We start from the raw sequence: 27,776 nt of genomic DNA, 5'->3' as shown, positions 1-27,776 counted from the left end.
AACTGCCATCTCATTAATGTAATAGTCTGCGTTCAATAGGGATGAGCGGACCCTTGGAAGTTGGGGTTCATTGGGGATCGACCAAACTTTAGTCCAAAGTTCGGTTACCACAACTGTAGTCAAATGTTAGATCGATCGCTCTCTCGTTACTGCAAATGAGAGTCGACAGCTCATTCTATACTCTATGTGTGAGCTAGAAGTCACTGTTACAGTGAAAGCCTCGTTCTGCTGCTCCATAGGCTTACATTGTAAAAGTTACAGGAGTCTGGAGAGAGGTGACATAATTCAGAAAAACGGGCTCTGGACAACGGAGAGAGTGGTGGTAGGTGAGTATATTAATACACACATTACATCCATATAAACACCCACATATTTAAACAATAAAAATATTAGTAGGAGTGTTTCTTTAACCCCTTCCCGACCTGTGACACAGCGTATGCGTCACGAAAGTCGGTGCCAATCCGACCCATGACGCATACCCTGTGTCATGAATTCAAAGCCCCCCTGCGGGTCGGGTGACCGGGGTCAATGAAAGGTCACCCGACCCGCAGATACAGGGGGCTTTGTAATTCACCACAGGGGGCGTGGCTTCGCCCCCACGTGGCTACGATCGCTCTGAATGGCTGTTAAAAGTGAAACAGCTAATCAGAGCGATAGTAATATTTCATCAATGAAAATTGATGAAATATTACAATCCAGCCATGGCCGATGCTGCAGTAGCATCGGACATGGCTGGAGACACAGATTTGACCCCCCACACCGGCGATCGCCCCCCCTGCCACTGAATGACAGCGGCGATCTGCCGCCGCTGTCATCATCTGCCCCCCCTCCCATTCCCTTCGCTCCTCGCCAGCTTCCGATCCCCCCCTCACCCACTCTCACCGCCCCTGGCACCTTCTAAGGCTACTTTCACACATCAGTTTTTTGCCGTCAGGCAGGATCCGGCTTTTTTTTAGAAAAAACGGATCCGGCATAAATTTTGGAGAACTGTAGAAACGGATCCGGTTTTTTGCTGGATCCGTCTCTGTTCCTGGCGACTGGCCAATTGGATCTGAGCATGCGCAGACTTAAAAAAACCGGATCCGGTGGCTGGATCCGTCTTTTTCTGGATCCGGCGCATTCCGGCGCCCATAGACTTTCATTGTAGCAAAAAGCTGGAAGCGCCGGATCCGGCGCTTCCGGCTTTTTCGCCGGAGACAAAAAACGTTACAGTAGCAGTTTTTTCCAGACGCCGGAATGAGTCAAGTTGCCGGATCCGGCAAAAAACGGATGAAACGCAATGCCATCCGGCACGATCCGGCGCTAATGCAAGTCAATGGGGAAAAACCGGATCCGGCATTGCATTTTGCCGGATCCGGTTTTACAAAAAAAAGCCGGATCGCGCCTGAAGGCAAAAACTGATGTGTGAAAGAGGCCTTAGTCCCCCCCGTCGCTCCCGGTGTCCGGCGGGTCCGGTTCATGGGCGCCGCCATCTTGGAAAATGGCGGGAGCATGCGCAGTGCGCCCGCCCGAATCTGCCGGCTGCAGATTCCATTATTTCATTTTGATCACTCTCACAGTGATCAAAATGAAATAAAAAGTAAATGAACCCCCCGATTATCACCCCAATAGGTAGGCAGAACTAATAAAATAAAGAAAATATTTTTATTTTTATTTTTCCATCAGGGTTAGGGTTGGAAAGAGGGTTAGGGTTAGGGTTGGAAAGAAGGTTAGGGTTGAAAAGAGGGTTAGGGTTGGAATTAGGGTTAGGGTTGGAAAGAGGGTTAGGGTTGGAAAGAGGGTTAGGGTTGAAAAGAGGGTTAGGGTTGAAAAGAGGGTTAGGGTTGGAATTAGGGTTAGGCTTGTGGCTAGTGTTATGGTTAGGTGTGTTGGGGTTAGGTTTATGGTTAGGGTTGGGATTAGGGTTAGGGATGTGTTGGGGTTAGGGTTGTGGTTAGGGGTGTGTTGGGGTTAGGGTTGGAGTTAGAATTGAGGGGTTTCCACTGTTTAGGCACATCAGGGGGTCTCCAATCGCGACATGGTGCAACCTTTGATTCCAGCCAATTTTGCGTTCAAAAAGTCAAACGGTGCTCACTCCCTTCCAAGCCCCGACGTGTGCCCAAACAGTGGTTTACCCCCACATATGGGGTATCAGCGTACTCAGGAAAAATTGCACAACAACTTTTGGGGTCTAATTTCTCCTGTTACCCTTGGGAAAATAAAAAATTGGGGGCTAAAAAATTATTTTTCTGGAAAAAAAATGTTTTTTTCGTTTTCATGTCTCTGCATTATAAGCTTCTGTGAAGCACTTGGGGGTTGAAAGTGCTCACCATACATCTACATAAGTTCCTTGGAAGGTCTAGTTTCCAAAATGGGGTCACTTGTGGGGGGTTTCCACTGTTTAGGCACATCAGGGGCTCTGCAAACGTAATGACGACTGCAGACTTTTGTTGTAAAAATTTTGTTGTAAAAATGAGAAATCACTGGTCAACTTTTAACCCTTATAACTTCCTAAGAAAAAAATATTTTGCTTCCAAAATTGTGCTGATGTAAAGTAGACATGTGGGAAATGTTATTTAGTAACTATTTTGTGTCACATAACTCTCTAGTTTAACAGAATAAAAATTCAAAATTTGAAAATTGCGAAATTTTCAAAATTTTCACCAAATTTCTGATTTTTTCACAAATAAACGCAAAAATTATCGACCTAAATTTACCACTAACATGAAGCCCAATATGTCACGAAAAAACAATCTCAGAATCGCTAGGATGCGTTGAAGCGTTCCAGAGTTATTACCTCATAAAGGGACACTGGTCAGAATTGCAAAAAATGGCCAGGTCATTAAGGTCAAAATAGGCTGGGTCATGAAGGGGTTAACCATTGTTTTGTAGAAAAATGTTCCTTTAGAATTTGCGGTTATAATTCAGAATTCATTGTTCCATCAATGATGGCAAGTCGTCCTGGCCAAGATGGGGCAAAACAGGCCCAAACCTTGATACTACCAAAATGTTTCACAGGGAGTATGATTTTTTTAATGCAGTGCTTTTCTTTTTCCAAATGCTATACTTTAAATTTGAACCAAAAAGTTCTCTCATCTGTCCACAAACATTGTTCCTACAACATTCTGACTTTTCTAGGTGACCTTTAGCAAACTGCAGACACCTAGCAATGTTCTTTTTGGAAAGAACTATCAGTCACCTTGCAATCCTGCTATGCATACCATTGTTGTTCAGTGATGGATTCATGAACATTAAAAAGAGTAACTAAACCATTCTAATGCTTTTGGATATCTCATTTCCCTTATACTAATCAGTAGATCGATGGGGACTGGGTGCAGAGACCAACCCAAAGGGGAACTCACACACCACTCCATCCCTCACAAAGGTGCGTACCTCATGAGATAGGTGCGCACAGTTCCTGCCTGAGCATGCCCACATTCAGTAGTACGGATTCAATTGAAAATATGGGGGATGAAGCCTATACTTTCTACTGAACACATATTCCTACTGCGTGTGTGTGCTCAGTCAGGAGCTGTGGACACCTTGGGGGGAGATGGCAGCACCTCATATGTGGTCATATACAACTGTTTCAGCACATGACAGGGATCGGATGGAAGGAGCACTACTTAGCTTTTAGAACCAAGATTGTATGTTTGCGAGCAGGGCCCTCACTCCTTCTGGTATCGGAGTTATGCTTATTCTGTAATGTCTTTATTGTTTGTAAAAGTTGCCTATAAAATTTAAAGTGCTGCGGAATATGTGTTAGAGCTATAAAAATAGAAAGTGTTATTATTAGAACCTAATCCACAGAAAATGTGAATAGTGGCCCCAGTGTTAAAACATATAATCCGTTGTACAGAGGAGTTAAGCCGGATTATAGAGCAATTATCAGCATAAATGTTCAATTTGGAGGTGCTCAGCATACATCAACATGTATGCACGCCTCTGCACCTTACCATCTAAGATGTTAGTCACGAAATGCATAGCTACTTACCGGTGTTTTTCAGGAGCTCATGACAGCACCACGAGAGAGGGGATAAGCCCTTCAAGGACAGGAGGCCTACAGACATAAAAAGGGCTGCCCTCTCTCCCACATCAGTTGGATTACATGAGAGGACCTCCCTGGTTAGTAGCAAATCATACATCAATCTAAACTAAGTATTCTACACACGTGACTAAACCTAAACCCCAGAAAGGGTGCTAACCCACAAGTGAAAGGGCGGGAATATAAGGGTGCTGTCATGGGCTCCTGAAAAACACTGCTACCGGTAAGTAGCTATGTATTTATTCAGTTGCCGTGACAGCACCACGAGAGAATTACAGAGATGTAAAGAACCTAGGGAGGGACCACTGCCTCAAGCACCCTTCTCCCAAATGTGAGATCAGAGGAGCCACCCATATCCAGTCTATAGTGTTTAAAGAAAGTAGACGTGAGGACCACGTAGCTGCCTTACATATGTCCTCAATGGATACCTCTCTGCCCAGGATGTCGCCACGGCTCGATTGGAGTGCGCTCATACCTTCCGGGACTTCCACGCCACCTGCTGTATATGCCAAAGAAATCGCCTCCCTAATCCATCTAGCTAAGGTGTTCTTGGACACTCCAAGTCCTTTCCTAACTCCTTGAAAGGACATAAATAAGGAATTGTCTCTTTTCCAGGGGTCTGTAGCTGAAATATAACTAAGGAGACACCTTCTTACATCTAAAAAATGAAGTTTTTGTTCTTTCTGGTTAGCAGGATTCAGGCAGAAAGATGGAATAACTATCTCTTGTAGTCTGTGAAATTTAGAAGCAACTTTTGGCAGATACAGGGGATATGGCTTCAATATAACCCTGTCCTCTCTAAACTGAGTGTATGGAGGTTGTCTAGAGCTTGCAGATCACTAACCCTCCTAACGGACGTTAGTGCGATTAACAGGGCCGTTTTGAAGGACAGGATACTTTTGGGGGCAGAATCAATAGGCTCAAACGGGGATTCTGTTAACGCTGATAGGACCAGATTTAGATCCCACGGAACTAACTTCTGTCTAATGATGGGTCTCGACCTGACCGCTGCCTTAATAAATCTGGCTAACCAGTAAGTGCCCGCTAAGTTAGAATTGTACAGGACTCCCAGAGCCGATTCCTGGACTCTAAGGGTGCTCGTAGCTAGATCCATCTATAACCCCTTCTGCAGAAATTCCAGTATCTGGTTAATGCGGACCTTTTGACCACCCCCGAGGTTGATAAGAATTTTCTCCACACGCTAACGTAAATGTTCGTTGTGGAAGTTTTTCTGCTTTTTAATAAGGTGTCAACTAACCCCCAGGAGAATCTCCTCCCCCTCAGTAGTGCCCCTTCAAATTCCAAGCCGCTAGATGTAGGTTGGACACTTGTGGATGAAAAATCGGACCTTGGGAGAGGAGGTCTGGGTGCTCCGGAAGAACCCATGGCTGGGTAACAGACATCTTCCTCACCCAAGGAAACCATGGTCTCCTGGGCCAGAATGGGGATATTAAGATTACATGAGCTCTGTCTTCCCGTATCTTCCTCAGGACTATCGGGATTAGATTCAATAGGGTGGAAGGCATAAGCCAGATCGAAGTCTCATGACATCAGGAGAGCGTCCACTGCATACGAGTTTTCTCTGCGATTCAAGGAACAAAACCGATGCAGCTTTCTGTTCCCTTTGTTGGCAAAAAGGTCTATTTTTGAGGACCCCCACATGTGCACGATCTGTTTGAAGACGGCCCCATTCAGCACCCATTCTCCTTGCCTGAGCTTGTTGCGGCTTAGAAAATCGTCCATGATATTGTATCTTCCTTTTATATGGAGGGATGTAAGAGACAGTAGATGAACCTCGCCTATCTGAAAGATACGATCCACTACCTCCATTAACGATCTTGACCGAGTTCCCCCCTGGTGGTTAATGTAGGCTACGGTTACCTGAAAATAGCCTGACGTGTCGGCCCTGTAGGGACAAAAGGAAACTACTTAGAGCTCTCGTTCTACAGCTAGCAGCTCCTTCAAGTTAGATGAGTAATCCTGCTCAGACTGCGTCCATATCCCCTGGACCCACATATCCCCCATGTGCACTTCGTGCTCCGGTGACTCCATCCTGGAAAATGGGCCTCGAAGCATCTGGCAGCCACTTCAGCCCTCCTTATATAGCCAGCCACCCCCAGGTACCGCCCCCGGATGGGCTCAGCAGGCATTATCCTGATTGGCCTGCCGGGTACACACCGAGTGCCCCCCCGGGACCGTGCCCACAGCTTGATTAGGACCCCCATTGGCTTGTATGCGCACGCTAAGCAGAGTACCGGCATCAGCGTGCTCCACCTGCGCCGCGTCCGCCAAGTTTCCGATGACCCGGCATTCTCCAAAGATGCGCCCACCGAAGATAACACCGCCGTGGCCCGCGCCATCGGGGACCGCCCCTTCCGGACGCGAACCGGCCTCGCCGAACACACTGGACACCTTCGCCAATGACCGCACCGCAGCACAGTGCAGTGCCGTCCCGTGAACGTCGCCCCCGGGCCTGGAACGATCCCACCAGCGGACACAGCCCCAGGAGACAGTGCCCCCTCGCAGCAATACTTACCCGTACCTGCGGCGATGGGCCATCAGAAGTTCGCACTTCTCCTGAAGGCCACTTCCTCCTGCTGACGCCTGCACCAACAGTTCCCCTGCTGTGCGGCACTTCCTGAACACCAGACAGTCCAAGGCAAGAAACCCCCGCTACCTGAGCCGGTCTGCCGGGCCCAGGAACGTCTTCTGTCTTTTTTTACCTTCACAAAGGTACATCTGAAGGGTTCCCCTGTCAGGGACAGGAAACCAACTGATGCGGGAGAGAAGGGTGGATTCCTTCTCTCGTGGTGTTGTCATGGCGACTGAATAAATAAAGTACTTTTCATTCAAGCTGCCATGGCGAGTGCTGCATACTTTTTTCTGAATCACTTATTATTAGAACGTAGATTCTGTTAGAATAGATTGTGGGCTCTATTAAAACAGCACCCGAGGTGCCAGAACAGCAGAACCCCCTCCCACAAGTAACCCCATTTTCGAAACTAAACACCTCAAGGAAGGGGCGTTTTGAGCATATTTAACCTACAGGTGATTCACAAAACTTTATAACAGTCAGAACAATAAAAAAAAAATTTTTTCACTAAAATACTGTTTTAGCACTAAATTTATAATTTCCACAAGGGGTAATAGGAGAAAACAGACCCCATAATTTGTAATTCAATTTTTACCGAACGTGGCTATTCCTAAATATGTGGTTGAACACTACTGTTTGAGCACACGGCACGGGCTCGGACGTGAAGGTAAGGCAAATTGGCTTTTAGAACACAGATTTTGTTCAAATAGATTGTGGGCTCTATTAGTCGAGCCCCTGATGTGCTTGATCAGCAGAAACCACCCCAAGTGACCCCATATTGGTAACTTCACTGCTTAAGTATTTCATCTGGTGGTGTAGTGAGTATTTTGAACCTATAGGTGCATCACAATTTTATAACATTAGGACGTGGAAATATAACATTTTAGTGGTAAAAATTTAATTTTTGTATTTGCTGCAAATTTGTCAGTTACACAAGGGTTAATAGGTGAAACTGGACCCCATAATTTATTGCACAATTTCTCCCGAATGCGGGGATGCCCCATATGTCATTAGAAATTACTGTTAGGCCACACGTCAGGGCTAAGAAGGAAGGAGCGCTATTTGGCTTTTGGAGTACAGATTTTGCTAGAATAGTTTACGGGTGACATTTACGGAGCCCCGCATGTGCCAGGACAGCAGAAAAAACCCAAAAGTGACCCTATTGTAGAAACTGCACCTCTCAATGAATTAATCTATGGCCGCAGTGATTATTTTGTAACATCCACACCATGCTTTTTATATGGAGAATAACAAATATGCCATTTTAGTGACCATACATTGTGCCCCTATACAGTGTAGTGCCGCCATACATAGTGCCCAGCTTGTGGTTTTCACAAGACGCACCCCATAAAGTCATAATTGGGCTCTCCCATTTACAATAATGCCAAATGTGTGGTCTCTTACTGTAGTTTAGGCACAGTGGGGCTCAAAAGGAAGGGGCATTTGGATTTGGAGCGCAGATTTCACTGGATTTCATTTGTGGGCAGGAGCAATGTCACTTTGCCAGACTTTGTTATACCAGTAACATGGGAACCCCCTGTAGTTCCAGTAGCAGATGACGGACCTAAGTGGGAGCTGTTTTGTGCAGAATAAATTAAGGGTTTATTGATAACATTTTGGAGTACATAATATTTTTCGATCGCTTCCAGAATACGGCTGGATTCTTGTCTTCATTCTTGTCTTCTAAGCGGAGCACGTACCTCATGGTTTCCGCGTAAATCCCACAAAAATCTGATTCGTACAAAACTCCCAATGGAACCATCTACCATAATGAGGCAGATGGAGGCACTTTGGAGTCCGTTTGGCATCTTATCCAGTGGCAGCCATCTTTTTAGGCATGCTCAGAAACTTCATTGTCCAAACTTGTGCGCTAAAAGGACGCCCAAAATGATGGGACACCACCCTAACAAAGACTAGTCCAAAGTGACTCAATCTGCCTCATAAGTGAGTGGTTCCATGGGGTTTTGTCTGAGTCGCAAGTTTGGGGATTTACGCGGAAACCTCGACATAAGCGCTCTGCGGAGACCACAGGATAAATATGAGCCAGCCTCGTTCTGATTTTTTGGGAGCTGAAATAAACAGACAGCGGTACCAGAATAGTTCTTAATTTTATTTTTTCACAGTTCTCCCTGTGGTAAAACTGATTAGGTGACTTTATTCTTCGAGTCGGTGCGATTACAGGGATACGAGATTTACATTGGAATTTTTATGTTTTGCTGCTGTCACACAGTAAAAATGCTTTTTTTTATTAAAAAGTTATTTTGTCTCCATATTCTGAGAGCCGTAACTTCTTTAATGTCTGGCGAACAGAGCTGTATCAGGGCTTATTTTTTGATGAGTAGGAGATTTTTTGGTACCATTTTGTGGCACAAAGATTTAGGATTGCTTCACTAATAGTTTTATCTTTTTTTTTTTTCTTGCACCGTTCACCTTGTGGTAAACGATTTATTTGTCGAGTCAGTACAATTACAGCGATACCAGATTTATATAGTTTTTTTGTGCTTTGCCAGACTAAAAATAATATTTTACAAAAAATAATTTGTTTTTGCATTGGCAATCTGAGAGTTGAAACTTTTACATTTTTTCCCAGAATTAGAAAAAATAGGGCTTGTTTTCAGCGGGATGATTTAGTTATTTAGACCTTTTTTTTAATCTTTGTTTCATCACAAACGCTATATTTTTAGTGGCAAAACTGATTTTTTGTTAACTTTGTGTTTGTTTTTTTTTTACTTTTTTCACACATTTTATTTGCCATTTTTTCCCACTTTTCCACCAAATCCTACTGTGGGACATGCATAATTTTTAGTCTGATCGCTGGTCTCAAGCATTGCAGTACTAGTGTACTGCAGTGCGTGAAACCTGACTTATAGCTGGAACTCACAGACCACTGTACTCTAGGGTCATCATATGACCTCAGAGTACAATGGCAATGATCGGCACCTGCTTTAACGATTGCGGGAGGTGGACTTTTACAGCTATCACTTGCAGGAATTTCGGCAGCGCTATTCTCTTATTCCCAATCGCCGTTTTAAAACGGCGATGAGGGAAATAAGGCCCAGTTTTTATGCATATCGGCGGTAGTTAAGGGGTTAAAATTCATCTTATCCAACACTGACATCTGATAACCAAAAGACTACCCATAGATTTTAGGATATTCAGTCCCATCCCAGTTATTAATAAAGAGAACACTAAAAGTTAGGGACCACTTGATACAAGTAGGCCTTGATTTCAAAGACTTGGGAACTTCCCAACATACAGTATATCACTCAGAGTTCCCTTTCCCTGCTCACACTGCAGTTAAAAAGTTGCACAAAACTATTGCAATTTTTAGTATTTTCACGCCACTCCTATCAAACTGCCAAAATGAACAGATGGGCAGGACGGGCCTTCCTTCGCCCTGCCAATTCATGAAATGTTACACCATTTTACTGACACCTGACTGGAGTACATCTCTAGCTGAGGCGCTAGGCACATGTAAGATGCCCCAAACTGTAATGTGCGCCTCACATTGAATTAAGAATTCATTATTGAATTACTCCTCACTCCTTCATTAAGACTGGTGTGCACAATGCCAGTATTAATTAGTCAGGTTTGAGTATCATTAGATTATGTATCGATCCTGTGATATCCATAATTCTATTTTTACATCAGTTTCAAGCAATTTCAACACTGATTGAGATATACAGCACGTGAAATACGTATCGAACACGTCAGCAATTTTCTAATTAATATATTTCTAAAAGTGCTATTGACATGAAATTTTCATCAGATGTCAGAAACAACCTATACAATCCACACAGGCAAAGAAATCAAACCATAGATGTCCATAAATTAAGTTGTGTGTAATAATAATAGCTCCATTTGGTGAGTATAATCTGATAATATTAATCTATTTTGTATCGGATAAGACCCTATTTGCACTGATCTATCCAGCAGCATTCGTTACAATGATATTTCATTCTTCTAATTATCTTCATTTGATATATAGGCACATTTATGATTTGAAGGCTTCTCTTAATTCCTGTGATCACATTCTTTTTTACTTTTGTATAAATAAACATTGAGAACAAAAAATGGGCATGTACCGAAACAAAAAAATTGCAGAAGATTAAACAGATAGCTACATAATAAATAGATAGATTTATTAGATAGATTTTTTTTGCAGATAAGGAAATTGCTTCAATTTTGGCTTCTGGCTCCCTCTGTGGGAATATAAAGTAATTACTATCTTTATAGGATTTAAACAATAAATACCGGAAACTCTACCAATGATTAACTACAATAACAAATATAGCAAAAAGTAAAAGCGGGTGAAAGGTAATGTATTGTAAAAGTGGCTGAAACATCTCAGTGATAAAGGCACGAGCGTAGTGATTTTTCAACCTCATGAACATGTTGTACCAGCGAAAATGTAGGCAGAATAGCTCAGGTTAAACATACCCAAATAACAAGTATATATAAATATATATACACACATACATGTACAGTGGCTAGCGAAAGTATTCACCCCCTTGACATTTTTTGTGTTTTGCTACTTCACAATGTGGAATTTCAGTTATTTATGAGGGTTTGCCTCAGTTAATGTAAAGAACATACAACTGTGAACATTTGGTTTTCTTTTTGAGAAGCAAACAACAAAAAGGACAAAATATCTGAAAACTTCAGAGTGCACAACTATTCACCCCCCTAAAGTCAGTACTTTGTAGAGCCTCCTTTGCAGCAATTACATCTGCAAGTCGCTTTGGCTAAGTCTCCTTTCCACATCTGGTCACTGGGATTTTTGCCCATTCCTCAAGGCAAAACTGCTCCAGCTCCTTCAAGTTAGATGGTTTCCTCTGTTGAACAGCAATCTTCAAGTCTGCCCACAGATTCTCAAAGGACTGGGCTTTGAGTTGGCCACTCCAAAACATTTAGAAGTTTCTCCGTAGACCATTCGAGAGTTGCTTTAGTAATATGCTTTGGATCATTGTCTTGTTGGAAGATGAACCTCCGTCCCAGTCTCAAATCACTGACAGAACAGGTTTTCCTCAAGAATATCCTCGTGTTTTACCCCATCCATCTTCCCCTCAACTCTGCCATTTTCCCATTCCCTGCTGCCGATGGTGTTCTTGGGATAATGAGCTGTGTTGGCTTGGCGTCTTACATGGCGTTTACCTTGGTGGCTAAAACCTTCAATTATAGTCTCATCTGACCACATCACCTTCTTCCATATATTTGGGGAGTCTCCCGCATGTTTTTTGGCAAACTGAAAATGAGCCTTACAATTTCGGTGTGTAAGTAAATGCTTTTTTTCTGTCAACTGTTCCATAAAGACCACTTTTATAGGGGCTTATTGTGGTCATATGGACAAATACTCGTCTCTGCTTAGGAACTCTGCAGCTCCTTCAGGGTTACTTTTGGTCTCTGTGCTGCCTCTCAGATTAATGCCCTCCTTGCCCGGGCTGAAAGTTATGGTGGGTGGCCCTCTCTTGGAAAGTTTGTTATGGTACCATGTTATTTCCATTTGATGATGCTCCGAGGAATCACCAAGATTGAGATTTTTTTTATTACCCAACCCGGACTTGTACGTTTCAACAGCTTTGCCCCCGACTTGTTTAGAGATCTTCATGGTGATGTTTGGTTAGTGGTGCCGCTTGCTTAAAGAGAACATGTCACCATGAAAATGCGATTTAATCTGCAGGGATCATGTTATAGAGCAGAAGGAGCAGAGCAGATTGATATATAGATTTGTGAGAAAAGATCCAATATAACCTGTGTTTTCATCATTTAATCCTCTGCTCTTTCTGGGATTTTGGGTCCAGTGGGCCGTCCGATCATTGACTGACAACTACCTCTCTATGTATACTTATACAAAAACAGCTGTCAGTCACTGACTGGATCACCCACTGGACCCAAACACCAAGAAAGAGTAATGAATTATATGATGCATTCACAGGTTATACTGGATCTTTTCTCACAAATCTGTAGATGAATCAGCTCCAATCTTCCTGCCCTATAATATGGTTCCTGCAGATTGACCTGCAATTTCATGGTGACATGTTCTCTTTAACGTGTTGCAGCCTCTGTATCCTTTCAGACAAGGTGTGTATATACTGATAGACAATGTCACACTTAAATTGCACACAGGTGGTCTTCCTTTCCCTAAGCATGTGACTAATTGCTTACACTAGAAATTTGTAGGGACTTCTTAGCAAAAGGGGTGAATACATATGCACATGCCAATTTTTAGTTAGTTGATAGGAAAAATTTAATTTTTATCTATTTTTCTCACTTCACCAACTTGGACTATTTAGTGCTGATGCGTCACACACAAATCGGATCACAAAAATATTTAAAAACACAGGTTGTAATGTAATAAAATAGGTAAAAAGCCAAGGGGTGAATACTTTCACAACCACTCTACACACATACATGTACACACATTTAACCAACATCAGTTACCTGAAAGCAACATAAAATGTAAAATACAACTATAATCTGAAATGTGTCAATATTTGTAATTGCTTCTCTGTTGGGTTCCGATATACTGTATTTATATGTTAGCCATCAGCCTTCTCAGGGAGAGATGAGGCTCGGGCAAGAGCAACTGGCAATGCTTATTTTGCGGTGGAACAAATAAATTCAGATAAACTGTATTTTTTTTCACCTGGTAGGACTGAACATATTTGTCAAGTGTAAATAACTGTTAGGCCTCTTTCACACTTCAGTTTTTTGCATCAGTCAAAATCCGCCAAAAGGACGGATTGCGGATCCGTTTTAGTACTAATGACAACGGATGCCACCCGTCCGTTTTTTTTGACGGATCCGACAAATGAAGAATTCGCAGCCTGGAAGAGGGGAGAGAGATAAGAGAGAGAGAGAAGAGAGAGAGAAGAGAGAGAGAGAAGAGAGAGAAGAGAGAGAGAGAAGAGAGAGAGAGAGAAGAGAGAGAGAGGGAAGAGAGAGAGAGGGAAGAGAGAGAGAGGGAAGAGAGAGAGAAGAGAGAGAGAGAGAGAAGAGAGAGAGAGAAGAGAGAGAGAGAGAAGAGAGAGAGAGAGAGAGAAGAGAGAGAGAGAGAGAGAGAAGAGAGAGAGAGAAGAGAGAGAGAGAGAAGAGAGAGAGAGAGAGAGAAGAGAGAGAGAGAAGAGAGAGAGAGAGAGAAGAGAGAGAGAGAGAGAAGAGAGAGAGAGAGAAGAGAAGAGAGAGAGAAGAGAGAGAGAAGAGAAGAGAGAGAGAAGAGAAGAGAGAGAAGAGAGAGAGAGAAAAAGAGATTTTTTTTCGTCCGGCACCCAGAAAGAATTTCGGGTTAAATGAGTGTCTGGAGGATCCGCCAGAGAAAAAAACGTTGCAAGCTCCGTTTTGAAATCTTTGAGGATGGTGACGGACAGCAACTTTTGGCGGATCCGCAAAAAAAAACGGATGCAACGGATGGCAATCCGTCACAATCTGCCAATAATGGAAGTCAATGGGGAAAAAACGGATCCTCAAAAGAAAATTGCGGATCCGTTTTTTTCAAAACCTGGCGGATTGTGACTGATTGTAAAAAACTGAAGTGTGAAAGAGGCCTAAGGGCTCATTCACACGTATGCTCGGTCTGAGTGTTATCCGTAAGAAAAAAAAAAAAAACACATTCAGGCAAAGGATATTCAAGGTGGTGCAGAAGGATGATTTTTTTCATTGACTCAATCTGTGCGCGTGAAAAATAATCACAGCATGCACAAACTCCCAAATTCAAGTCTATGGATGCCATTCAGACCCACAGTATGGCTTCTGATATTCACTGATACACTGCAATTCTGTTACATATGAAACTGTAAATGGTCCTGTAAATGACCAATAGCTGCTGCTGCAAAAAAAAATAACGGATTGTATACGGTTGACAAGTGAGAAAAAAAAACAAAAAAAAAAAAACACTTTTCTAGATGAAACTCTGAACGATTATTTTTTTTTATACAGTCTTGTGAACCTACGCTAAGTATGCGTTTACACTGGCTGATGGTGGTGGCCGCTGAACGACAGCTTGAACGACATGCTGACCATACTTCCATTAACATTTCTGCACACACAGAATATCATTGGTCTTGGCAGCACATCTCCAGTTTCACAGGACGATCTGCCAAGAACGATGATTTAGGCAAGCTTAAAAATAATTTCACCTGACAAAAAAGGCATGTTGCTCATTTGTGGAAATGATTGACAGCCTGTTGAGGATAGCTAATAAATGGGACCGTGCAATCCTTGGAACTCTCATTTACAATTATCAGCCCGTCCTCACACAGGCATTACAAACGAAATATGTACGGCAGCATCACTGTAGCGTTCCTTTACCAGACCACCTTTTGTCTGGTAGCAGTGTCCACTTGATGACTCCCCTTTGGCTTCCCACAGCTCATCCCAGGCCAGGATCACACTACCGTGTGTGATGCGAGAAACTCGCACGAGTTTCTCACATCAACACTCGGCGCTACCGCCGGCACTCAGGACCGGAGTGTGTGGCTTTATATATTTCTATGCAGCCGCAGCTCCGGTCCTGAGTGCTGGCGGCAACGCTGGGTGTTGATGCGAGAGACTCGTGCGAGTTTCTCGCATCACACACGGCAGTGTGATTTATATGTCTCTTTCTATCAACCACACTGAGCTATGATGGTGGTTATATTAGTTGTTGTCCATCTTTCAAAGAATAAGCTATCCTGAAGAAACTAATATTTTTAACAAGCTGATAAAAAAAGACAACCGAAAGTGCTACGACTCCTGGCGGTATGTGGATCATTAGTGGAAAGTTAAGATATTATGTACAAATTTAAGACACTTAAATGATTTAAAAGTAGTTTCTTGAGATTAGCAATGGAGCACTGCTGCCCTCTGCTGGTTATATTTACACACTTCATTATATTCACCTCATCTGGTAGCACACATGGTAAATATCTCAGGACTTCAGACTTGATATCCAGGGATTACACTATCTACACTGTGTGCAGAATTATTAGGCAAATGAGTATTTTGATCACATCATCCTTTTTATATATGTTGTCCTACTCCAAGCTGTATAGGCTTGAAAGCCAACTGCCAATTATGTAAATCAGATGATTTGCATCTCTTTAATGAGGAGAGGTGTGGTCTAATGACATCAAAACCCTATATAAGGTGTGCTTAATTATTAGGCAACTTCCTTTCCTTTGGCAAAATGGGTCAGAAGAAAGATTTGACAGACTCTGAAAAGTCAAAAATTGTGCGATGTCTTGCAGAGAGATGCAGCAGTCTTGAAATTGCCAAACTTTTGAAGCGTGATCACCGAACAATCAAGCGCTTCATGGCAAATAGCCAACAGGGTCGCAAGAAGCGTGCTGATAAAAAAGGCGCAAAATAACTGCCCATGAATTGAGGAAAATCAAGCGTGAAACTGCCAAGATGCCATGGCAAAAACTGGTGGCAAATATTTCAGAGCTGCAACGTTACTGGAGTATCAAAAAGCACAAGGTGCGCCATACCCAGGGACATGGCCAAGGTAAGGAAGGCTGAAAAACGACCACCCTTGAACAAGAAACATAAGATAAAACGTCAAGACTGGGCCAAGAAATATCTTAAGACTGATTTTTCTAAGGTTTTATGGACTGATGAAATGAGAGTGACTCTTGATGGGCCAGATGGATCAGTAAAGGCCAGAGAGCTCCACTCCGACTCAGACGCCAGCAAGGTGGAGGTGGGGTACTGGTATGGGCTGGTATCATCAAAGATGAACTTGTGGGACCTTTTCGGGTTGAGGATGGAGTGAAGCTCAACTCCCAGATCTACTGCCAGTTTCTGGAAGACACCTTCTTCAAGCAGTAGTACAGGAAGAAGTTGGTATCGTTCAAGAAAAACATGATTTTCATGCAGAACAATGCTCAATCACATGCATCCAAATACTCCACAGCGTGGCTGACCAGTAAAGGTCTAAAAGAAGAAAAAATAATGACATGGCCCCCTTGTTCACCTGATCTGAACCCCATAGAGAACCTGTGGTCCCTCATAAAATGTGAGATCTACAAGAAGGGAAAACATTACACCTCTCCGAACAGTGTCTGGGAGGCTGTGGTGGTTGCGGCATGCAATGTTGATCGTAAACAGATCAAGCAACTGACAGAATCTATGGATAGAAGGCTTTTGAGTGTCAGCGTAAAGAAAGGTGGCTATATTGGTCACTGATTTTTTTTTTTTGTTTTTGAATGTCAGAAATGTTTATTTCTAAATTTTTGTTATATTGTTTTGTTATATTGGTTTACCTGGTGAAAATAAACAAGTGAGATGGATACATATTTGTTTTTTGTTTTTTTTTAAGTTGCCTAATAATTCTGTACAGTAATAGTTACTTGAAAAAAACAGATATCCTCCAAAGATAACCAAATCTAAAAAAAAAAACACACTCCAACTTCCAAAAATATTAAGCTTTGATATTTATGAGTCTTTTGGGTTGATTGAGAACATAGTTGTTGTTCAATAATAAAAAGAAGCCTCTCAAATACAACTTGCCTAATAATTCTGCACGCAGTGTATATCTATCTACGCACAGATTGCTGTATTTGGTAAAGTATTTTTGTCTAGATGTTGCTGCTTTCCTAATATGAGTACAATATAATTTTACAATGGAATTACATTATCATGACTTGGGATTTACATTTTTTTCATTTTCATAGGAAGAAAGCATTGTCCAGGACACCAAAGTATGGAGGATTCATTCTCTTTTATCATGAGTGAGAACCAAAGATCAACTTCTATGCATGTGAAATCTGAAAGCACATATCACTAAAAATGTCTATTTTAGGCAGAAATACTGTACCTAGCAAAGAACAATTTTGTGCATTTTTAAGACAAGCTGATTATTTAGGCCGGCACCACATATTGGGGTTTCAAGGTCTGTGTGTGGATAACATAGTCTAGAATTGCTGCTAGTCTCCTGACCCTAAATCAACAGACTGATACTTATGGATTCAGGTCTGGAAATCGTGGATTGTACACCGACCTTGAAACCTGGACGTGTGTAGCTGACCTTATTGACAGTTTTGAGTGGGCAGACATGAAGTGACTTGCAATTCTGATAGCTACAAAACTGCCTCCCTTAGCACTGCGTATCATCGTAAAGCCCAAGTCATTAGCAACACTCCGCTCTTTCCGTAAGTCCTACAGCTTTTAAGGGAGCAAACAGCCAAAATAAACTGATAAAGCAGTGTTATTAGACCCCTCTTCTCCAATGGGAGAAGGTCACAGATGTGAAAACAGCACACAGCAAGCATTAATGGTAATTACCTTAGGTAAGCCATTTTTTACGATGGGAAAACCCCATGACATCCAGAACATACTCTAGGCTGAATAGTAAAACATGCTCTATAAAGTATGAGAAAGTATGACTGGTATGTATAAATATTTAGTTTGTATGGATCTATAAAAGCAAAATACCACTTGTACAGCTATTCGGTGCAATTATACACGTGCTGTAATCTAAGGATCTGTAGGGCACATTCACATGCTGTGGTTGAGCAGCGCATTTGAAAACCATGTTCTTTGCCATCAAAGTTATAAGATGTAATTTTTTGGCAGCTCAATTTTTAGAGGTAGAACGGGGGGAAAAAAAAAAAAAAAAAAAACCAACCACCACCGGTGTTTAACTTCTAAAAATCATATGGCAGATAATTGCATTTACCCATGTCGGCCAAAGCAGCACGCAGTTTCCAAATGTGTTTTTCAAACATACTTCACCCAGGTGTAAATGTACCCTTGGTGTTACAAAGATGACCAGCAGTGCACGTGTAAGTAATGACTGCATAAGAGTCAGCAGAAGCTCCAAGATGTTCACTAATGAAAAAAGCAGAACTTACTTTCAAAGCTTGGACGTCATTCTGTGTCCCAGAAATGAACACATCACTGGACACTGACTCAGAGTCTGAGATTTCAACCTCGCTCTCTGCAGCCTCAAACACACTGCCCACTCCATGCCCACACTCCGGGTCACTGTCATCTTGCCAGTCAGTAATCTGAGGGACATCACCTGTGGTGAAAAAAAATACAGAGAAGTAGTAAAGCATTTAGCAATGTCAGCATAATGCAATTTTATAACGTCACTCAAGTTTACACAAAAATATTGGATAAGACATGACTATATTGTAGGCCGTGCTAACAATGCATCTGTGGCTCCATCAGGAGGATTTGTCTGGGTTCTATCTTTCTGTACGGGAAAACTAGTGACGGTGCCAGATCTATTTTCTCATAGAAACAATGAACTCCGTGGTTGGACCTGGTGATCGACTATCATTCAATAGAGTCGGTTAGATACCGGACGTGTTTGTCATGCAACAGATCTGACATAGTGCCATGGCTTCGATTAGAAGCAGAAGCCAAAAAGCTGATGTGAACATAGCATTAATATGCTAGATTAAGGTGGTTGTCTACTACTGGATAACCCCTTATTCACACCCCCATTGTGCAGCAATATGAAAAAACACTGTATGCTTAACTTCCGGATTGGTACTGTTCCTCCAATTTCAGAGCTGCATCCACTGGTGACCATGTGACAAACAATATCACATGATCACTACAGCCAATCAAAAGCCACTGAATGGCTTTAAAAGTCATGTGACAAGACCTCTGGTGTACACGAGTACAGAGGGCTGAAATCAGAGGATCGGCACTGAATCTGGAGATTAGCATACTTTTTTGTATGATGAATGGTGGAGCCACTAATAACAGTTTGTTCTGTAGCAGACAACCCCCTTTAACGATATACATATTCTTCCTTTTACTTCTGAAACACTGTGTGTCTATGCTTTAACAAACATTTTGAAACTGTGATGAACTTGAACAAAAAAAAAAAAGAATATTTAAAAATATTTCTGCATGCATTGATAACACTTTATTTTCATCAGAAAAAATTCAAATTCCTTCCAGAATGAGTCTCACTATCGGCAAAAAGCTGATTTTGCTGAAAATGACATTTTCCTTGCAGCAATAGTTGCAGTCTTTGTATTACATGGCCTGTCTTGTAATACTAGACTACACAAGTCAACAAGAATTGCAGCCACTTTCACAGAGCAGCTCTATATTCTGGCTTTAATATAGGGGTCCCAGTAGTATATATGGTCAGGGTTATCTGTACGAGGCAACCATTTTAATCCTTACAAATGTTTAAATTTTATAATCAAGTTTTAATAGTATGCACGATTTTCAACTAATAAAGATATCTTTCATCATTTAAGAGACTGTTTAGGATCATTTATACTGAAATCACATATGATCTTGAACAACTTGCATATAAAAACATGAAAGCAATAAATTACTGTCCTTTACTACATTATCATTTCAAGGCAACTTAGGCTAGTTTCACACTAGCGTTTATGAGCGCAGCGAAGGCCTGCGCAGGCCGCCGCTAAGCCCCGCCCCCTGCCGCGCCTCTGCCGGTAGCTCCGCCTACCGGCGCATGACGCTGCATGCGCCTTGCGTCCCCTATCTTTATCACTGGGGGCGCAAGCCGTGCGCAATATGCGTTTGGCGGCGCATGCGCCTTTTTGACGGTGCGCCGGCGCAACCAAACTGCAGCAGGTTGCGTTTGGCGCAGGTCGGCGCACCGTCAAAAGGACGCATGCGCCGCCAAACGCATATTGCACACGGCCTGCGCCCCCAGTGATAAAGATAGGGGACGCAGGGCGCATGCAGCGTCATGCGCCGGTAGGCGGAGCTACCGGCGGAGGCGTGACAGGGGGCGGGGCTTAGCGGCCGTGCGCAGGCCGTCGCTGCGCTCATAAACGCTAGTGTGAAACTAGCCTTACACATTAACCCCTTTACCCCCAAGGGTGGTTTGCATGTTAATGCCCGAGCCAATTTTTACATTCCACACCATTGTCCCTTTATGAGGCAATAACTCGGGAACGCTTCCATGGATCCCGGTGATTCTGACAATGTTTTCTTGTGACATATTGTACTTCATGTTAGTGGTAAAATTTCATTCATATAACTTGCGTTTATTTGTGAAAAAAACGTAAGTTTGGCGAAAATTTCGCAATTTTCCAACTTTGAATTTTTATGCCCTTAAATCACAGAGATACGGCACACAAAAAACTTGATAACTAACATTTACCACATGTTTACTTTACATCAGCACAATTTTGGAACCAAAATTTTTTTTGTTACAAAGTTATAAGGGTTAAAAGTTGACCAGATTTCTCAACATCATTTTATTTTTCGGGACCACATCACATTTGAAGTCACTTTGAGGGGTCTATATATAGAAAATACCCAAAAGTGACACCATTCAAAAACTGCACCCCTCAAGGTGCTCAAAACCACATTCAAAAAGTTTATTAACCCTTCAGGTGCTTCACAGGAATTTTTTGAATGTTTAAAAAAAACAAAAAATGAACATTTAACTTTTTTTCACAAAAAAAAATTACCTCAGGTCCAATTTTTTTATTTTACCAAGGGTAACAGGAGAAATTGGACTGCAAAAGTTATTGTGCAAATTGTCCTGAGCACGCGGATACCTGACATGTGGGGGGTAACCACTGTTTCGGCGCATAGCAGAGCTCGGAACGGAACGAGCGCCGTTTTACTTTTTCAACGCAAAATTGGCTGTAATCGAGATCAGACTCCATGTCACGTTTGGAGAGCCCCTGATGTGCAAAACAGTGGAAACTTCCCACAAGTGACCCCATTTTGGAAACTAGACCCCCCCCAAGGAACATATCTAGATATGTGGTGAGAACTTTGACCCCCCCCCAATGGCTTCACAGAAGTTTATAACGTACAGCCGTAAAATTAAAAACTCATATTTTTTCCACAAAAATGATCTTTTCACCCCCAATTTTTATTTTCCCAAGGGAAACAGGACCCCAAAACTTATTGTGCAATTTGTTCTGAGTACGCTGATACCCCATGTGGGGGTAAACCACTATTTGGGCGCATGGCAGAGCTCGGAAGGGAAGCAGCGCCATTTGACTTTTTTGGCTGGAATTGAGATCGGACGCCATGTTGCATTTGGAGAGCCCCTAATGTGCCTAAGCAGTGGAAACCCCCCACAAATGACACCATTTTGGAAACTAGACCCCTCAAGGAACTTATTACATATGTGGTGAGAACTTTGAACCCCCAAGGGCTTAACAGAAGTTTATAACGTACAGCCGTACAATTAAAAAATCATATTTTTTCCACAAACATGATCCTTTAGTCCCCAAATTGTTTATTTTCCCAAGGGTAACAGGAGAAATTGGACCACAAAAGTTGTTGTCCAATTGGTCCCGAGTATGCGGATACCCCAAATGTGGATGTGGGAGAAAAGTACTGTATGGGCACACGTCGGGGCTCGGAAGGGAAGTAGTGACGTTTTGGAATGCAGACTTTGAGAGAATGGTCTGCGGGTGTCATATCACATTTGGAGAGTCCCTGATGTGCCTAAACTGTGGAAACCCCCCAGAAGTGACCCAATTTTGGAAACTAGACCCCCCAAGGAACTTATCTGGATGTGTGGTGAGCACTTTGAACCCCCCCCAAGTGCTTCACAGAAGTTTAAAACGTAGAGCCATACAAATACGAAAAATATATTTTTTTCCATAAAAATGATAATTTTGCCCCTATTTTTTTTATTTTCCCAAGGGTAAGAGGAGAAATTGGACTCCAAAAGTTGTTGTGCAATTTGTCCTGAGTAGGCGGATACCCCATATGTGGGGGTAAACCACTGCTTGGGCGCATGGCAGAGGTTGGAAGGGAAGGAGCACCATTTGACTTTTTCAACGCAGAATTGGCTGGAATTGAGATCAGACGCATGCTGTGTTTGGAGAGCCCCTGATGTGTCCAAACAGTGGAAACCCCCCAATTCTAACTCCAACCCTAACCCCAACACACCCCTAAACCTAATCTCAGCCCTAGCCCTAACGGGAAAATGTAAATAAATTTTTTTAATTTTATTATTTTTCACTAACTAAGGGGGTGATAAAGGGGGGTTTAATTTACTATTTATGGCGGGTTTTTATGTTTGGCAGCTGTCATATGCTAAAAGACGCTTTTTATTGTAAAAATATTTTTTGCATCACCACATTTTGAGAGCTATAATTTTTCCATATTTTGACCCACAGAGTCATGTGAGGTCTTATTTTTTGCAGGACGAGTTGACGTTTTTATTGGTACCATTTTCGGGTAAGTGACATTTTTTGATCGCTTTTTATTCCGATTTTTGGGACGCAGAATGAACAAAAACCATTAATTCATGAATTTCTTTTGGGTGGTCTGTTTACACCGTTCCGCGTGTGGTAAAATTGATGAAGCGGTTTTATTCTTCAGGTCAGTACGATTACAGCGATACCTCATTTATATTTTTTTATGTTTTGGCGCTTTTATACAATAAAAACAATTTTATATAAAAAAACAGGGATTTTTGTGATAAACTCACCGTAAAATCCTTTTCTCCGAGACGCTCATTGGGGGACACAGATACTGTGGGTGTATGCTTCTGCCGCTTGGAGGCTGACACTAAGTGAAAAAAAGAGGTTAGCTCCTCCTCCGCCGTATACACCCTAGCCCCTATTACGGGCGGAAATCAGTTTGGTGCCAAAGCAGTAGGAGGACAACAAAATCAACCTTAATACAGGTACAACATGTCCAGAAAAAGGACCACCCTTATATCACACAAATAAGTGCGTATAAATTAAACAAAATAGAAGCCAACTTGGCTAATACAGTGGGTGCTGTGTCCCCCAATGAGGGTCTCGGAGAAAAGGATTTTACGGTGAGTTTATCACAAAAATCCCTTCGCCTCATTGGGGGACACAGATACTGTGGGACATCCTAAAGCAGTTCCTGGGTGGGAGATTGACTCATCGATCCAAGCTACATGCACCTCTTGTTTAAAGGTGCGCCACCGCTGCTTGGAGAATCCTTCTACCCAGGCTCACATCCGCCGAGGCCTCAGTATGGATAGTATAATGTTTGGCAAATGTGTGCAGGCTGGACCAGGTTGCTGCCTTGCAAACCTGTTCCGTCGAAGCCTGGTGCCGAAGCACCCAAGAGGCGCCCACTGCCCGAGTAGAGTGAGCTCTGATCCTTGCTGGAATCGGCGTGCCTCTAATGCAGTAGGACTCCTGAATAGTCAAACGAATCCATCTGGCTATGGTCGATTTCGAGTCAGCAAGTCCCTTCCTGTGCCCTTTGGCGAGCATGAACAGCGTGTCCGTCTGACAAGACAAAAGCGTGCCGTCCTCGACACGTACTTCCGGAGGGCTCTTACCAGGGCTAACGTTTAAACAGCCTTTTCCACACTGCACTTGTGCTGGACAAAATGAAGTCAAGACAACATCCTCATTCATGTGAAATGAGGACACGACTTTCGGCAGAAAAGGAGGGGCTAGTCTGAGCACCACCTTATCCTTATGGAAAGTGAGGAACGGAGCTCGGCAGGACAGGGCTGCCAGCTCTGAAACCCGCCTGATAGAAGTGATTGCCACTAAGAACACCACTTTCCAGGAAAGGTACCTCAAAGAGACATCCTGAAGTGGTTCAAATGGAGCTTCCTGCAGAACACTTAGGACCAGGTTAAGGTCCTGGGGAGAGGGAGTGGGAGACTCCCTTGATGAAAGTCTTAACCTGCAAATTGGTAGCAATTCTGCGCTGGAACAGGACGGATAAGGCCGATATTTGTCTCCTGAGGGAACTTGGAGCAAAGCCCAAGTCTAGGCCCGACTGGAGAAAGGCCAAGATGTTGGGAATCGAGAATCTCAGTGGAGAAACACTCCGGCCTCGACACCCAGCAAAGAACACCTTCCAGGTATGGTGGTAAATTCATGCTGAAGCCAGCTTCCGGGCACTAACCATTGCAGTGACCACCTTGCTCCCAAACCCTGCCTGGGTTAGAATCCAAGATTCAACGGCCATGCCGTCAAACACAGGGCCCCTGAGTTTGGGTGGCAGATTGGCCCTTGAGAAAGTAGATCTGGGTGCTCTGGCAGTCGCCAAGGACCGCCGGCGAGCAGTTGCATTAGATCTGCGTACCACGCTCGACAGGGCCTGTCCGGGGCCAGCAGAATCGCCAGAATCCCTTCCGTCTTGATCTTTTTGATGACTCTCGGGAGTAGTGGCAGTGGGGGAAATAGATATGGAAGGCAGAACTGGTTCCATGGCAGAACCAACTAATGCACAGAGATTGCTTGCGGGTCCCTGGCCCAAGCGACATATGTGGGCACCTTGGCGTTCACTCTGGACGCCATCAGGTCCACATCCAGCGTTCCCCACAGTTGACAAAACTGCTGGAAGACCTCGGGATGTAGTGACCACTCTCCGGACGCAAGACCCTGCCGGCTGAGTAAATCTGCCGCCCAGTTTTCCACGCCCGGGATGTGGACAGCCGAAATCACCGAGTGGTTTGCTTCGGACCACTGAAGAACGTGCCCCACCTCGCGCATGGTTGCTCTGCTGCGGGTGTCCCCTTGGTGATTTATGTAAGCCATCGCCGTGGTGTTGTCCGATTGGATCCAGACGGGGCGGCCTGCTAAGAAGTGATGAAACTGCTGCAGAGCCAGCCAAATTGCTCGTATCTCCAATAAGTTGATCGGGTGGCATGCCTCCTGTGGCGGCCACCGTCCCTTGGTCGTGTGGTGGCGAAACACCGCTACCCAGCCGAGGAGGCTGGCATCGGTTGTTATCACCAACCAATGGTCTGGGGGGAAGGGTTTCCCCTGGGTCAGAGAGGAACTGCTTATCCACCATCCGAGCGACTGCCTGACTTGAGAAGACAGTCGGCACCGCCGATCTAACGTGAAAGGATTCTTGTCCCAGGCTGACAAGAGAGCGTGCTGCAGGGGGCGAAAATGGAACTGGGCGAACGGTATTGCTTCCATAGCTGCTACCATTCTTCCTAGAATCCTCATCCCGAAACGAATGGTATGAGGGACTGGTTGGCTTAGAGTCCGAACTCCCTGACTGAGAGCTAGGGCTTTTCCTTGCGGGAGAATCACCAACCCTCGGCAAGTGTCGAAGATCATTCCTAAGAAGGAAATCCTCTGAGCTGGCACAAGGGATGACTTCTTCGCATTGACCAACCACCCTAAGCGGGCAAGAGAATCTAGCGTGATGATGACATTTCCCTCGCATGCCCGTCTTGAAGGGCCCTTGACCAATAGGTCGTCCAAGTAAGGCAAGACGACTATGCCTCGAGAATGCAATATGGCCATGACAACTGCCATAACATTTGTGAACACTCTGGGAGCCGTGGCTAACCCGAAAGGTAGCGCCACGAACTGAAAATGTCGACCGTTGATGGCGAAACGCAGGAACCTTTGATGAGGAGGAAAGATGGGAATATGCAGATATGCGTCCTGGATGTCGACCGAGGCCAAGTATTCTCCCTGCTCCATGGCCGATATGACTGAACGGAGAGACTCCATCCGGAAATGTCTGACCCTGATGAATTTGTTCAGAAGTTTGAGGTCCAAAACAGGTCTGACAGACCCGTCCTTTTTGGGAACCGCAAACAGGTTGGAATAGAAGCCCAGAGCCCTTTCGTGCTCTGGCACGGGAACAATGACCCCGTTGCGCTGGAGCGATTCGATGGCTCCCAACAGAGCTCTTGCCTGGGTATCCACCCTGGGAAGACGAGAAAGAAAAAACTGATTTGGAGGGTTTCTGACAAACTCTATCTTGTAACCCGAGGCCACCACCTCCTTTACCCATGCGTCGCCTGTGACACTGAACCAGACATGGCGAAACCAGAGTAGTCGACCGCTCACCTTGCTGGTGTCGTCTGGTAAACACCTCGAGTCATTTGGCTGACGATCTTTGGGATCTGGATCCCCGCGATCTGGGCTGTTGAGTACGCATTCTCCCCAATGGGTTGGTTCTATATGAGACCTGCCGCTCCCTTTCCTGGTTGGGGCGGCCTGAAGCGGTGGAATTGGCCGCTGTGGTCCACCCGGGTTGCGAAAGGCCCGAAAACGTGCCTGAAAAGGGTGGCGAAAAGGTGGTTTGACCTTTTGCTGAGGGAGAAAACCGCTCTTTCCTCCTGTGGAGTTGGAAATAAGTTGATCTAACTTCTCCCTAAATAGACGGCCGCACTGATGGGGCAGGGAAGTCAAGGACTTCTTGGAAGTAGAATCAGCCCGCCATGTTCTTAACCATAGAGCTCTTCTGATAGAAATTGCATTAGCGGCAGCAAGTGCCGAGCAATTGGCCGCATCCAAAGATGCATTGATTACGTAGTCTCCGGCCATCGCGAACTGACTCGCGATCTCCGATATCTCTGCAGGTAGCTCTTGCTCCTGCGCGAACTTGTTTAATGATTCTGACCATGAGATCATGGCCTTGGCTACCCAAGTTGCTGCGAACGAGGGAGAGAGCGCTGATCCTGATGCCTCATATACTGAGCGAGCTAAGCTCTCTATGAGGCGATCCGTGGGATCCTTAATAGAGGAACCACTAGGTACAGATAACAGAGTTTTAGTGGCTAGGCGTGACACCGGTGGATCCACCATCGGAGATTCCGTCCATTTTTTACGGAGGTCCGGGGCAAATGGATACCTTGCTTCGAGTGCCTTTTGACCCAAGTCTGGTCGTTCCGTGTCGCTGCACTATGTCCTCAAACTCAGGGTGAGAGGAAAAAATTCTGTGTGTCCGCTTCACTCGCTTAAACGCCACCTTATGCCCTGTAGCCGCTGCGGGATCATCCTCAATACCCAAGGTCTGATTGACGGCTTCTATGAGGCTGTCCACCACTGTCTCACGTGACCCTGGAGCATCCAGGTCAAGGGGCTCGTCTGAGTCGAAATCTGAGGTCTGCTCGCTCTCAACCACTGGCGACAGGGAGCGAGAAGCAGAACTTACAGATGCCAAAGCACCGGATGGACTGGGAGACACCACATGGATTCTCTTCCCCCGGGTCTGCCTGGAATGAGAGCGGCCCCTGCAGGCCGAAGGCTCTAGTGAGGTGGAGGTTCCCTCTAAGGCCGGCGAGTCACTGTCCCTGCCCCTATCTGGGGCCTGAAGGGACTCGATTGCCCTCGTAAGCGACGCCATGGACTGTGACAGTGATAGGGCCCACTCCGTGGGGTTCGAGACCTCGGTCGCAGGGGAGGGCTCCTGGGCGCGTTCGGACTTGCAGGCTTCGCATAATCGCTTGCTTTGTGCCCGCGGGAAACGCAGCCTGACAAGAGATGCATGCAGCATAAAAAAAAGTGT

The 27,776-nt window shown here is 44.2% G+C and overlaps 1 protein-coding gene across 3 annotated transcripts in view; it reads right to left on the bottom strand.

Moving 5' to 3' along the window:
- Nucleotides 1–27,776, bottom strand: part of SPIDR (scaffold protein involved in DNA repair) — a 787,075-nt gene that overhangs the window by 679,045 nt on the left and 80,254 nt on the right. For all 3 annotated transcript variants that reach the window (XM_073583752.1, XM_073583754.1, XM_073583753.1), the window contains exon 5: nucleotides 18,449–18,618. In XM_073583752.1, coding sequence (XP_073439853.1) covers nucleotides 18,449–18,618 — 170 coding nt within the window. The remainder of the gene's footprint in view (nucleotides 1–18,448; nucleotides 18,619–27,776) is intronic.

This window comes from Dendrobates tinctorius, unplaced genomic scaffold (assembly GCF_039654945.1).
Source record: "Dendrobates tinctorius isolate UK_male_01 unplaced genomic scaffold, ASM3965494v1 ptg000081l, whole genome shotgun sequence".
Taxonomy (NCBI): Eukaryota; Metazoa; Chordata; class Amphibia; order Anura; family Dendrobatidae; genus Dendrobates; species Dendrobates tinctorius.
Note: the sequence above shows the minus strand (reverse complement) of the source record. Positions and strands in the feature narration are given on the sequence as shown.